Source organism: Saccoglossus kowalevskii, chromosome 14, assembly GCF_978046115.1.
Source record: "Saccoglossus kowalevskii chromosome 14, keSacKowa6.1, whole genome shotgun sequence".
Lineage (NCBI taxonomy): Eukaryota > Metazoa > Hemichordata > Enteropneusta > Harrimaniidae > Saccoglossus > Saccoglossus kowalevskii.
In genome coordinates, this window is record NC_140654.1 from 14,720,463 (window position 1) to 14,734,230 (window position 13,768).

Consider the following 13,768-nt stretch of genomic DNA (forward strand, 5'->3'; position numbering starts at 1 on the left):
CATTAAATATATTTACATTCACATACCTCAATACATTGTGTCTTATTGTATTTTGGCAATAAATTATGAACGGACTGATGAGTTATCGGCTTTTTGTTTGTGTTGGTATTTGCTAATTGTGGTTCTCTAGGGAAAGGGGGTACCATAGGGGTGCGGAGATACTAGTGCCCTTAAACTTTACGTTGTGTCTGAGAGGTAATTCTAAAAAGTGCATTTCGCCGCTGCAATGAATGAAGAACAATTGTCAATATGCTGTACTTATCGAATACACTCCAAATCCGACTAAACATACGTTGTCAAATTTAGCCCACTCCTGCCATAGTATGTGATATGTTATACAATGTGTAATAGTTTATAAGATGGCATGAAATGCTTTTTAGCTAGATTTTGTATATACGAAATAAAGCTTATAACATACGAAATTCTGAACTGTTCAAATGCTTCATAGGCTAAATCCTAAAAGAAGTTTTAATTTTAGATGTTCACATGGATGTCATCACTGGTAACATTTGTTTTATTCCATAGATATACTTGACAAATGATCGGATCTCCGCTACATCAGTAATCAATGAAATGGGTAATAAGATGGAGAATTGTACTGAATTTACGATATAGTGTTTAGTGTATAGTCAACTTTCTGCATTTACTATAATTATTTATTAAAACACACTTCATGTGTTTGTTCTGAGCCATTTATTCATACTATCAGACATACAGATAAACTAACATCAGATTTGAGAATAAAGATTCCTACTACTGATTTTCGGCAAAGCCTTCCCACTTCATTCTATTTATAAAAAAAATCTAAAATTATTTGCCAAAAAAATTCTATCACCAAAGTGTTTGATAGAGCTTTCGTTTAATCTCCAGCGACGGTAACTGGAGAAGTTTATACATATTTCTTTGAGTACCTTGATATGACAGTTTTAAAGTTCAAGCATGTTTTTATAGAGACCTACACGATTAATTTAATTTAATTTAATGTAAGCCTTCATTGACAAACCCTACTTGTCCGAAATTTCACAAAGGAAATATAAGGTTGTTCAAATTTCTGTGTGCGTTATGTATAAAACAATGTGTTCTTTATAAATTTCAAACATTGAAAAACGAAATTCAACTAGACGAAAACGTCAGTTAAGAGGAAAAACATGACACTTTTGAGAAAAAACTTCTTTTATGTATAGTATATACAGAATACAAATAATTTCAACCACATTGTGTAAACAGAACGATATCAAAACCTAAAAGATTCATATTTTGTGGTTGTATGCTAATCAAAGTCAATTAATTCTAACCTGTTGTCTGACAAACTCAATCATTTTCTTAGGAGACAAGTTGAAATGTGATCTGTAAAATCTAACTTAAAAATAAAACCATGAAACAAATGTTACTAGGTGTGGCAGCGATTTTCAGATTGTTTCCAAAAATATCTGGCATATTGAAAACATTGCGTAATCGTTCTATATTTTGAATTTGCATTTTCTAACATGATGGGATGCGGAAACTTTTGCAACACAATCACGGCACGATGTAACCTACGTCGAAATAGAAGTTGTGTAATATCAAAAAATACACAGTCAAATAATGGAACAATGACGTTGAATTGGGGTATTACTCATAGTAAAACGATATTAAACAAAATAACTTCATGTAGATTTTAAATATGTTTAGGCTTTGCTTGTTGTGTTCCAGTTTACATACAGAAACGGGTATTTTATTTTAAAAAATAAAAGCAGTTAATCCTATGGGGATTTATTTTCGTGTCAGTACCCACGTCATACAAAATGGCCGCCGATTTGACACAAGCACTCCAGATGACATAAAAGGTTAGAAATATGTGTATTATTATGTACATTTCTGACTCTGAATTTATATGTTGTGTATATATCATGCTCGAGAGCACGTGCATATCATTCATATTTAGTGTAATGCAAACACGTCGCCAAATAACATTGTAATGGCGACAGTTGTTCCGCTGAGAAAACCAGTGTAACATTTCCATTTATATGTAAACGTATCTAGTTTATTCGGGTGGATAAGCGTTCATCGCTACGTCGAATAACGCAGTCTTAGTAAACAAATATAAATAACACATAGTATTTTCCTTCTGTACAGAACAAGACATGGCCAATAAGGTAAGATATTTCATTCTACGTGAATAATACCGCACCACACCCATACCATTGAGACAAATAGCACCCTGTTTGTTTGTGTAGTAGTCGTTAATACAATCTCGGCGTAATTGTACATGTTTTCCCCACTTGACACACAACTAATATGTAACAAGGACATATCTGGTCTGGTGATCATTTCTTTATCTGTTTTTCACAGAAACTGACTCCAGATAGTTTCTTTCCTGCCATATTTTTTGCGGCATTCTTTTCGATAGCGTTTGTTGTTATCATAGCTATTATTGTAACGCAAATAAAACCGAGAAGACATATTGAGGAAACAGGTAACTATGATTGAGTTCCAACTTAATTAATTTTCAGCTTAATTGTTTTTTGTATAATAATTTAAATATGCACAATAACGAAAACACTGGCATGTTACATCATAGTTTCATTTAAATGAATATTAATCAAAATGTTTTTGAAATGTTATCTCTAGAATTCACAGAATGTTATGAAGATCTGAAAGGCAGAGACTACCGCGGAATGGTCAACACTTCAGCGAATGGTCATGACTGCCTTAATTGGGATGAGCTGGATGATAAATACTGGGTAAACCCGGTGCACTTCCCACATGCTGGCCTCGGAGATCACAATTATTGTAGGAATCCGGATGACGACCTCGCTCCATGGTGCTATGTTGATCGCATTTCTATTGGTTGGGACTTCTGTGAAGTATCAGACCCCCGCGAAAACTGCAGTATGTATCTGATGTTATTATATCATGATGCAATGTGCTCTCCCATTGAGGATATTGCTTCAGACACATATAAATCTTTATGTTGTTGTTTTTATCAGGTGTGACCACAGTGGCCCCAACTATAACAACAGGAATATTCGCTACTACGGGTGTTCCAGGTATGGGTCAATCATTTATTCATTATCGATATGAAATATGTGTCTAAGCTCTGTCGTGTGTTACGTGGATCGTTCAATACTTCTTATAGAAGTGAAGTGTGAGTCTTGTGCAAAGAATAATCATCAATGTTGTTTCACAGAGTTATCAGAGTGTTTCGGAGATGCTGATGGTGGGGATTACAGGGGATCAGTTAACACTACTGTCAATGGTTATGGTTGTCAAATGTGGACGTCACAAAGCCCTCATGTACATGTATATACTCCATCGAACTATCCTGGCTCTGGTGTTGGAGACCACAACTTCTGTCGAAATCCTGATGGGAAAGCGTCTGCGTGGTGTTACACAACTGAACCCTCTATACCATGGCAGCATTGCAATATTGGTGTGGCTGGTGAACACTGTGGTGAGTGAGTGTGTTATAATGTATCTTGCGTTACAGTGTAGTGTAGTGCACTGTAGTGAAGTACAGTGTAGTGCAGTGCAGTGCAGTGCAGTGTAGTGCAGTGTAGTGTGGCCTAGTGTAGTGTAGTGTGGCGTAGCATAGCGTAGTGTAGTGTAGTGTAGTGTAGTGTAGTGTAGTGTAGTGTAGTGTAGTGTAGTGTAGTGTAGTGTAGGGTAGGGTAGTGTAGGGTAGTGTAGTGTAGTGTATTGCAGTGTAGTGTAGTGTAGTGTGGCGTAGCGTAGTGTAGTGTAGTGTAGTGTAGTGTAGTGTAGTGTAGTGTAGTGTAGTGTAGTGTAGTGTAGTGTAGTGTAGTGTAGTGTAGTGTAGTGTAGTGTAGTGTAGTGTAAGATTTGTAATATATGTGTATGGTGTAGTGTAATAGTTTGCAAATGTAGTTTGAATATAAGGAATTCTAAATTATATTATTCACAGAAACGACCACGTCTCCAGCACATACGTCATCGGCAGCGCCCGCACATGGTACGTCTATTATTTCCCATTAATACTGATGCGCATGTTTTCAGAATGTAATCTGAAAACAATAGGTTTTGCCGTGTGACAGAAAGCCGTATGAGCACGCGTTCGAAAGTACAATTTTACAATTTATGGAAAAAATACTTCACCAAAAATTGACGACTATTGATTTTTTCTGTTTACACTGGATATGGAAGAGCCACTAAAATTAATGTAATTACTAGAAGATTACAATTCCGATTAACCGTCTGTCAAAAGATTTAATTAGTGAAACATTATATCTACTGATTCACCTCTGTTACATAAAAATAAACTATTGGTACATTAAACATTACGATTTAACTCTGATACCTTTATGTAATTACTGGAAATACTTGCTGATTTGCTTTCTGCTATAAACATACAATAGCTAGAATAAAATGTCATATTATATGTTTTATCACAGTTTTTTTCTTTTCTTTTTTACAGATACGTAAATAACTATGCCAGACGCAAGTAACGTTTATTGACCGCTCCTACTCAAGAACAGTATCCTACTTTACGTTCGCTTAACTGTTTGTGAATCACAACTATCATCGTTATATAGGCGACCGTATTGGTGGATCGTATTAGAAAAGCACAGTGATATTTGATGCCCAATCCAAGCATAGATTAAAATTAAGCATAAATTATGTCTACAATAATATATAATTCTCTATCTAAGTATAGTAATTTACAAACCCTGCAGTAAAATTTTCGTTACGTAACAAACATTGTTTTATTTCAAGGCTACCTCAAGTTTTTATCATTGTAGTAAATACCACATTGTTTTTTCTTAGCTGAATACCATCTTGTTTTGCTACTTAGCAATACGGATAATATAACATTATAAAAAACATCATTTTTTTCAGATTCATCAAACAATTTCAATATGCTATTTATAATTATTTAATGAACAATATGGTTTCGTGATGTATAGTTTTCCTTGCAGGGACTATTTTCAAATGATACATGTAAATGACCATTTACTAGCTTTGAAAAATGTCTGGGGAAATCTTAAAATACTTCGCCATTTGCGACTGTCGAAGTGTTGGCAGGAGCTCACTGAAATATTATCAACATATTCTTAAGACAAAATTGCATTACGGTAATAAACCTTTGTTAATCAGTGTCAATGATTAATAGCTTTTGTGTCAAATATTTGTATTTGAAAACGGATATACGACAACGAATCACATGACAAACCTATGCAAATGCTGATTGAACTGACTCGTTGTTGAATTATCTTATTTTCATAAATTGCAATCCAGATTTTTTGATGTACTTTTAGCTGTTAGTCTCTTCGGAAATGCAACGGAGTAAGTGCGTATTGATGTAATTTGGAAAAAAAGTTAATTCATTAGCCCAGTAGAAACCTCCAATACAATAATTCTGGCGATATTAATAGTACTAGTAATTGTATTGATATGGCTTTCCTGAAAGTATGTTAAATTCAATTAAAGATGTACGAGCAATTATTTTGTTTGATATTCAATATTGCAATCATTACGTTAATTCTGGTTAGCAGATTCATCAAGGTCTGATTGCCTTTTGCCCCGCTCTCGTGAGGTAAGTTGTGCGAGAAATAATGGAATACGGTAAATAAAGCATTAACAGAGCTTATGCAAAGTGCTGAATAAATTGGCATCGGCAACAACGTTAACGTGAATATTTCACACATGCTGCATTGGTCAATACAACACGATGTACAACACGATTTTCAACATCAGACTGACTCTTCACATTTATACAACACCAAACCAGAACACATGCATGACATATTAAACTTTGGCTGAATATACTACAAAAAACAATATGATTCAACCTACCACGTTCATATGCGCCACGAGGTAGAAATGAAATCTCAATTTACATACTCTCATCTAACGAGTTTACTTGCTCCTGGAGTGTCACGTCCTCTCCTGCCTATTTTATTAGATCGCCTACCCAATACGCTTAACAACAACACTTATAGATTTGAGTATTGCAGTGTAGAATAGGTATAACATCGACAATTGGCTGTTATTCAATGCAACCCCAACATAATAACTGAATTCAAGTATAGGGTATAGTTTTTCCAAAAGGGTCACGGAAAATAAATAAAAGTATTTTACAAAACAAATCATTAGACTCTAGTGCAAAAATCAAAAAGAGTGTTGTATCTAATTTTCATAATCAAAGGCGTTAAGGCATGACCGTGTTGTCACCGTTGTCATACAGAAACTCGTATTAAAATCTAAAAAAGTACATTTATAAATAAACGTAGATAATCCGAGGTGGGTTTATTTGTGTGTCAGAACCTAACGTCATACAAAATGGCCTTTCACATTATAGCACATCTCTAGGTTGCATAGCAGATGTTTTATTCGAAATTTATTCAAGGTAGGTGGGTATGAGTGTTGTCAACTGAATTTGTATATTGTTATATATAATATGTCATTGTTGTGTTAACCGTTATGTGCACAATGTAAACACTGATTCGAATACATATCCTTATGGTGCGTTGCAATACACTGTGTTGTTTCACGCCATATTTAAATATGATATTACATGTACAAAATAAATAGATAGAAATTGAAAATAAACACTCGGTAATAATCACATCGACGGTTGTTTGTTTTTTTCCTGAAAAGTAATCGTAAGCATTTTTAGTGTTTATTTATGTATGGCCATGCCAATTAAACCAAGTAAAATAGTGTGGTGTCATAATGACGGAGACACGGGGGACAAACAAATGTTGCAGGAAATGGCGTTTCAGGGGCTCTAGATTACAAAATTTGGCAAATTTCGTGCGGTCTCTGTGTCACAATCATTACAGTCTTTTATATGCAAGATACTAATTTAATGACGCTATACTATAATTGTATTTATCAATTTATCAAAGTAAGGCTCATTTTTTCTGGTTCGTTTGGGGATGAACAAATGGTGCTATGTTTGTCCGTTTTCAAAATATTTTTCTTTTTCTATTCTACCTTCACTGTGGTAAATGACGACCATCTTCAGATTGAGTGTAGTAGTGTTTTTTAAACCAGAGTACAGACTCACAGAGACTACCTCTATTACAAACACATGGTCTTTATAAACGGGTGGTTACAATAACACAACAGTGCCCTTATGATCAAAGTCAACAACAATCATGGCTCATTAGCATGTAGATCACTAAAAGCGTATCTGTTGTTTGTGATTAGACTATGTACCATTATTTTTTTACAGAATTCGTGAAAAGTTCGGTAGACATATTCAAATCCAGTTTATAAGCTCGAAAACCCACTGATGACTGGGGCAAATATTCCCCTGATTGTATACCTTTAGACATTCAAGAAAAGGAGTGTTCACCTCAGACAATAAGAAGATGAAAAAGTCACTCATATTTATATGAATCATAATATTGTTGAAACACATTTACATTTAATTTACTCGGTTTTCATTGTGATACAGAGCATTATCTTCTGATAAGTAAATTTGTAAAATTTACAATTACATTTACGATTTCTGACAGCACTTTGGCAATGGTACTAGGCATTCAAAAGTGTCGCTGCTAATACTTGACACCAATACTGAGGACTGGTGCCTTCATATGCGTTGCAGGCTATTTGACATGTATAAAAAACTATAAAAACTATATGGCTGTAGGTGATTACCGGACTCAGAGCAAAAACACGATTTTCATATCTACACAATAAACAATTTTATATCTAAATTGCAATTGATCGATAGTATATACTGGGTATGAAATGTTCTGTCTTTATAATACATACTATATTCCAACTTTTTTGTTGTTAGAAAATTTTCAGCAAATCCATGATTTCGTTATCAGAACACTGCATACACGAAGGATATACAGAAGTGTTTATGGTCTTAAGCATTACATGACATGTATAAAGGTGACACAAAATAATAATTTGTTGCCACCTATTTGTTGATAAAAATTTATGATTATAAGGCATGTCATGTTTTCATATTCTTTGTGAACATTTTCTGTACCATAACTTGTTAGTCTCAATTGTCTTAAGTATCTTTGGTTTGTTAATGACTGCTCTGAATGTTCTTTTTTGTTATTAATTTATTAAGGATCAAATAGATATGATAGAACTAGTGATTCTGCAATCAATAACTTCACAATCAATTTATTCTGGACATTCGCAATTTTTCTGTCAGTGTATTAGTCACCTTTAAACAGTGACAACAAACTCGCGAACATGCTAGCTATTACTTTGTCTTGAATCACACGTGTACGCATGTCGGAACTCGTTTGGTCGTCATTTCCTGCTGTTTCAAATAATACATGACTTGAAATTGAATTTTACACTAAATTATATGCAGAAAACCTCCACTGATTATTGTCATAGAAAATTATGATAAAAAGTTTGCCAATTGCATTATTTTAGTAGGTGCGTGAACTGCACACAATTCAAAGTCGAAATGACGCTTAAAGAGGTCAGTAAGTCGATTACTGGCGACTATACACAGCATAAATGCAACCATGATTTGAGGAATATTGAATCTTTCTGACATAATACTCTAAGGATAATGATCACAAATGCCTTTAAACGCAAATATTTTACAACTGAACAAGCAAACAAACTTAAGAATTAAAGAAACAAAAACAGATATAGCGAAACCCGGTCTAGTGTAGTATTATATGTTGAACATCTAACATCTAAGAATGGTGACAATGATCTGAGTTTTACTTACCTCTATAAAATACTACATCTACTGTATATTGCGCATATATCAAGATTAGAAAATGAATCACTTCAAAAATAAGTGTTTTTTGCAGTTAACTGCTGAGAGTAGTAATGGGGCCCGTATATAACTATTTGCCTGTAGGTTTGACTGAAGTGTCAGCTCTATGTTTGTTTCTAACAACATTAGCACTTTAGTGTGTTGGCTCAAATCGATTATTTATCAGTTTACTGAACGTGTGCGTACGTCTACGAAAGCTTTAGTAGTATCTCTATATAATATTCACCTTGTTTGGTCATCTAACACTGGAGAAAACAGACTACAATTTATTTTTCCATTGTCACAGTTTTCATGTTCATGTTCCTTGTCATTTATTGTATATATGGACTTTGTCAGATATTTACCCTAAAATAAATTAGACCTGCTGTCGATTTTCGAAGTAACTTTGTTTTGTAGGATGTTTTGTTTCAACCTATTTCGTCAAATGTGTCTTCACGGACAAATCAAGAATAATATTGACAGTTTAATTGAATTAAATTGAAGTTTCATGATACATAAAATATAACAACATTATTTTTTTATTATTTTTTCAGTTCAGAATACATAATGGTAAATAGGGTAAGCTGTTGATTGATTTATGTCAAATGAATGTCCCTTGCAGATATAATATGTGGTTCACAAAAACATGTCATAAGGAACAATTTATTTTCCAAAACACGTTCTTAGAACATACAATTTGACGTACGGCTTGGTTGCTTTCTTGAGTAGTCGAGAATAATACATCTACCTATTTTCATTAGTATGTACATATCACACTCAGCAAAAAAATGTAAGTGTGGGAGCATGTTTGGTGAATTCATCTTTTCGTTGTCTTTTATTACAGAGAACGGTACCTGATGGGTTCTTCCCTATATTTTTGGCTGTATTCTTTTTGCTAGTATTTATTGCTGCAGTAGCTATAATAATCGAGGAAAGAATTGCAACGAAAAAAACTACTGAGGAGCAAGGTATATTATATGGCACAATTTATTGACTTATTTGTTTGTTTATATGTTTGTGTTTGTATGTTGTTTCGCGATAACATAGTTATTAGCATGCTACATTATAATTGTAATTTAGAATATGCATAATTACAATATTGTGTCAATGTTACCCACAGATTTCACGGAATGTTACGAAGACCTGAGAGGAAGGGACTATCGTGGAATGGTCAACACTTCAGCAAATGGTTATGACTGCCTTAATTGGGATGAGCTTGATGACCGATCTTGGGTAACCCCGGAAAACTTCCCGGGAGCTGGTCTCGGTGATCATAATTACTGTAGGAATCCAGACAACGATTTCACTCCATGGTGCTATGTCAATCACATGTCTCTGAAATGGGACTTCTGTGAAGTATCAGACCCCCGCGAAAATTGCAGTACGTATCTGATGATATCATATCAAAATGCATTCTTCCTTATCGCTTGTAAATGTCGCTTCAGATACACTTACTACTGGTAACACGTGAGCGAAGTGAAACGACTCCCGGCGTAGTCACAAAATATAGTTATGATGAACGTAAATTAATAATTATTATGATTATAATTGTTTCCCGACAAGCACTGCGCGATGTTTACAATCGTGCAACAATGTTTAAAATTACATTTTAAACTTATCGCCACACTTCAGCCAGACACGGAGGGCAGGCATGTTTTGTCTGAGGTTCGGTGTACACTTACAAATTGGGTTTGCCAGAACTATATTCTTTTCCAAGCTGATTTACCTGTTTTTACACGATTGGGTTTCGGTATGCACTGATTCTGCATGGAATTAAAATGCTAACTGCTGAAAATGCTAGCTCCAATAACCGTTGAGGTCTAAACTAGTTCTTATATAAACAGAAGCGTTGTTAATACACAGTGCTTAACGGTAAAACAATTAGAATATTATTACTGTACACTAACTTTAACCACCAATTGTGACGCCAAGTGGTCGATTTGCTCCGCTCAAGTGATACCGGTAATATAAATGTATTGCGTACACAATTAACATTGAAGTGAATTATTAGATTAGTGTAGTTGGCTTCTCTCTGGGTAAAATGCGAATCAATTTGTTATTTTTATCAGGTGTAACCACAGTGGCTCCAAATATAAATACAACAATGGTCGCTACTACGATTGTTCCAGGTATGGCCAGTCAATTGGTTATTATCGATGTGTAAAATGTACATTCAAGTTCTGTCGTATATTGCGCGGATTACTCAATACTTCTTATTGAAGTCGTGTGTGAGTTGTGAACGAATGATAATCATCAATCTCACTTTCACAGAGGTATCAGAGTGTTTCGCAGATGCTGATGGTGGGGATTACCGGGGATCAGTTAACACTACTGTCAATGGTTATGGTTGTCAAATGTGGACGTCACAGAGCCCTCATGTACATGTATATACTCCATCGAACTATCCTGGCTCTGGTGTTGGAGACCACAACTTCTGTCGAAATCCTGATGGGAAAGCGACTGCGTGGTGTTACACAACAGAACCCTCTATACCTTGGCAGCATTGCGATATTGGTGTGGCTGATGAACACTGTGGTGAGTGAGTGTGTTATAATGTATCTTGTATAAATAATTACACTGTAGTGTAGTGCAATGTAGTGCAATGTAGTGCAATGCAATGTAGTGTAGTGTAGTGTAGTGTAGTGTAATGTAGTGCAGTGTAGTGTAGTGTAGTGTAGTGTAGTGTAGTGTAGTGTAGTGTAGTGTAGTGTAGTGTAGTGTAGTGTAGCGTAGTGTAGTGTAGTGCAGAGTAGTGCAGTGTAGTGTTGTATAGTGTTGTGTAGTGCAGTGCAGAGTAGTGCAGTGTAGTGTTGTGTAGTGTTGTGTAGTGTATTGTAGTATTATGGTTAAGTTCGATCCGACAGCGTATGGAATATTGTTTATAATGTAATTACTAGAACATAAGTCATAATACATGTTATACCATGGTATCTTTTTTTTGCAGATACGTAATAAACTATGACAACGTATGTTTTATCGCGCCCACTTTAGAACAAAGAGCTTATCGGAGTGTGGAGATATAAACGTGCAGTGGCAATATTGTGACATCAGTTTTGTAAAAATATTTTACAAATTATGTATGCTATAGGATATCATTATATTTTCTCGAAATACACATGTGTAAACAATTGTTTGGGCAAAACTAAAAATAATTCTTCAGTGGCTACTGACAATGGATTAGCGTGAGCTGAGCTCATTCACCAAGTTATTATTTACATATTCACATATCAGAAAGCCAGAATGGTAAAGTAATAAACGAGACAATATTAATAATTGATAGCTCCCGTATTAGGTCATCTTTGGCCAGTATATGTGAAAATGTATATAAATTCTGAAAGATTGGACACAGACGGACAAATATGAGAAAATAAAAAAAAAACAAATTAAACAAAGTAACTATGTAAACCGAACACTTCTACTATCTATTTTTTTACAATTTACACTAAAATAAGAATTAGTTGCTATTTGTCTGGATTTACAACAAACTAAGCCTTTTTTGTTTATGTTTCATTGTCAAAACTTTGTTTAAAATTCATACATGACAAACATATCATGGTATTAATTAGGGAAGCTGGGTTTAGGGTAGAAATGATAAAGGGCATCTGTACAAACAGGGTGGTATCAGGTGATGGCACTGGACAAACTTGAATAAACAAATACTAGCGCAGACTTCCGTATTTCTCAGCTCTTGTAACTATATTGGTTTTCTCAAAGTGGGATTAAACATATTACTACGCTAGATGCAGCGATTTCCACTAGATAGATCATAAAATATTTTTTGATTATATCAAGTAGCAATTTGAGAAGTATTTATATATATTTTCTTTGAAACATCTATTACGTTGTTTTCAAAATAAAGACAACTTAACTTGAACTTACGTGAACCTGCTTCTTCATACAAATTTAGTGCAAATCGGTTTTCTGGCGTAATTTATTGCTTTATTTGAATGATCTGTGGTCAAAGATCATTTATACTACTTGCCACACGAGGGTGAACTAAATACATGCCTTTTCACAAAAGCAGGATTATCATGTAACTTGTATTGCCCGGCCTCATAACGCTATGAGAAACCCTATGAGCGAGCTGTACAATAATTTTCCATATCGCGCCCAGCCCTGTGTGACCATATTTGAACAAATATTTTTATTTCATAGATTTAGAGCAGGAAACTAGTTTCAGCCAGCTACCTGTACATAGTGTTGCCGGAGATGACAGCAATTTGCCGTTATATTGCGGAGCTTGTCTTAATGAAAGGTCGATCACATTAGCTACAACTAGCGTTCAAACAATAGTTATTTACTAGATATTTTTGGAATGAAATTAGATTGTTGATTTGTTAGTATTCTAAATCGGCAAACAACGAAGACGTTTGCAAGAAATGACGGAGGCATTTCAGCGAAGGCCTCGGAAGCTTGTAAACGCCCTCACGCGACATTACGTGGTTTTCCACCGGTACTGAACAGAGAATGCATGAGCTGTCAATCATTCTCTGTACGCGTTATAGTCGGGGTTCGAGCGGGGATCCTAATTCAAGAATGTGCGTGTGCTACCAAATGTTAGAACGCCCGCGCGCCTTGTTGATGCTGTGTCGCCAGGCAGAGGAATATAAATCCACACTGTAAACGTTTGAATAAATGCTAAAAATATCAATAATAACCGAGATAAATGAATCACCGGGGGCACTATGTAGAAATTACAAATTGGGTATATATTTCAAGAGTTCTATTTCCTGTCCGAGTATAAATTTAGGGTCTAGATATCTGCAATATTCGAGCTGTACCCGGTATCCTTTTTGAATAAACATTGGTCATGCAAGACCTAAATCCCGCTCGAATTGAGTTTAAATAAATAAATTGTTCAGATTACCCCTAGCGACGTCTTTCATGTAGCTCAGGCGTAACTACATACTGGCTTTGTGCATCCGTACTCAGCTGACACAAACAATGGCAGCAGTTATTTGGTATACACATGGGTTTAAAAATTGTGCTTTGGTATAAATATGAGTATGGATTTTGCCAATATATTGGTACAAACATGCACAAACTTTTGAAAGCTCAATGGCACCCCTCTACCCAGTT

At 34.9% G+C, this 13,768-nt stretch overlaps 2 protein-coding genes across 2 annotated transcripts; both read left to right on the top strand.

Annotated features, from left to right (window-relative positions):
* Positions 1–1,772: 1,772 nt before the first annotated feature.
* LOC102803213 (plasminogen-like) lies at positions 1,773–5,439 on the top strand. Its single transcript, XM_078014365.2, has 8 exons — positions 1,773–1,826; positions 2,116–2,135; positions 2,332–2,455; positions 2,611–2,871; positions 2,970–3,029; positions 3,170–3,433; positions 3,905–3,952; positions 4,415–5,439. Exons 2-8 carry the CDS (start codon positions 2,124–2,126, stop codon positions 4,420–4,422), a joined length of 777 nt encoding a protein of 258 aa, XP_077870491.2. The 5' UTR covers positions 1,773–1,826; positions 2,116–2,123; the 3' UTR covers positions 4,423–5,439.
* Positions 5,440–6,143: 704 nt separating this feature from the next.
* On the top strand, positions 6,144–12,563 carry LOC100378744 (plasminogen-like). Its single transcript, XM_085507952.1, has 7 exons — positions 6,144–6,346; positions 9,244–9,268; positions 9,534–9,657; positions 9,810–10,070; positions 10,759–10,818; positions 10,961–11,224; positions 11,634–12,563. Exons 2-7 carry the CDS (start codon positions 9,257–9,259, stop codon positions 11,639–11,641), a joined length of 729 nt encoding a protein of 242 aa, XP_085364078.1. The 5' UTR covers positions 6,144–6,346; positions 9,244–9,256; the 3' UTR covers positions 11,642–12,563.
* Positions 12,564–13,768: the final 1,205 nt, after the last annotated feature.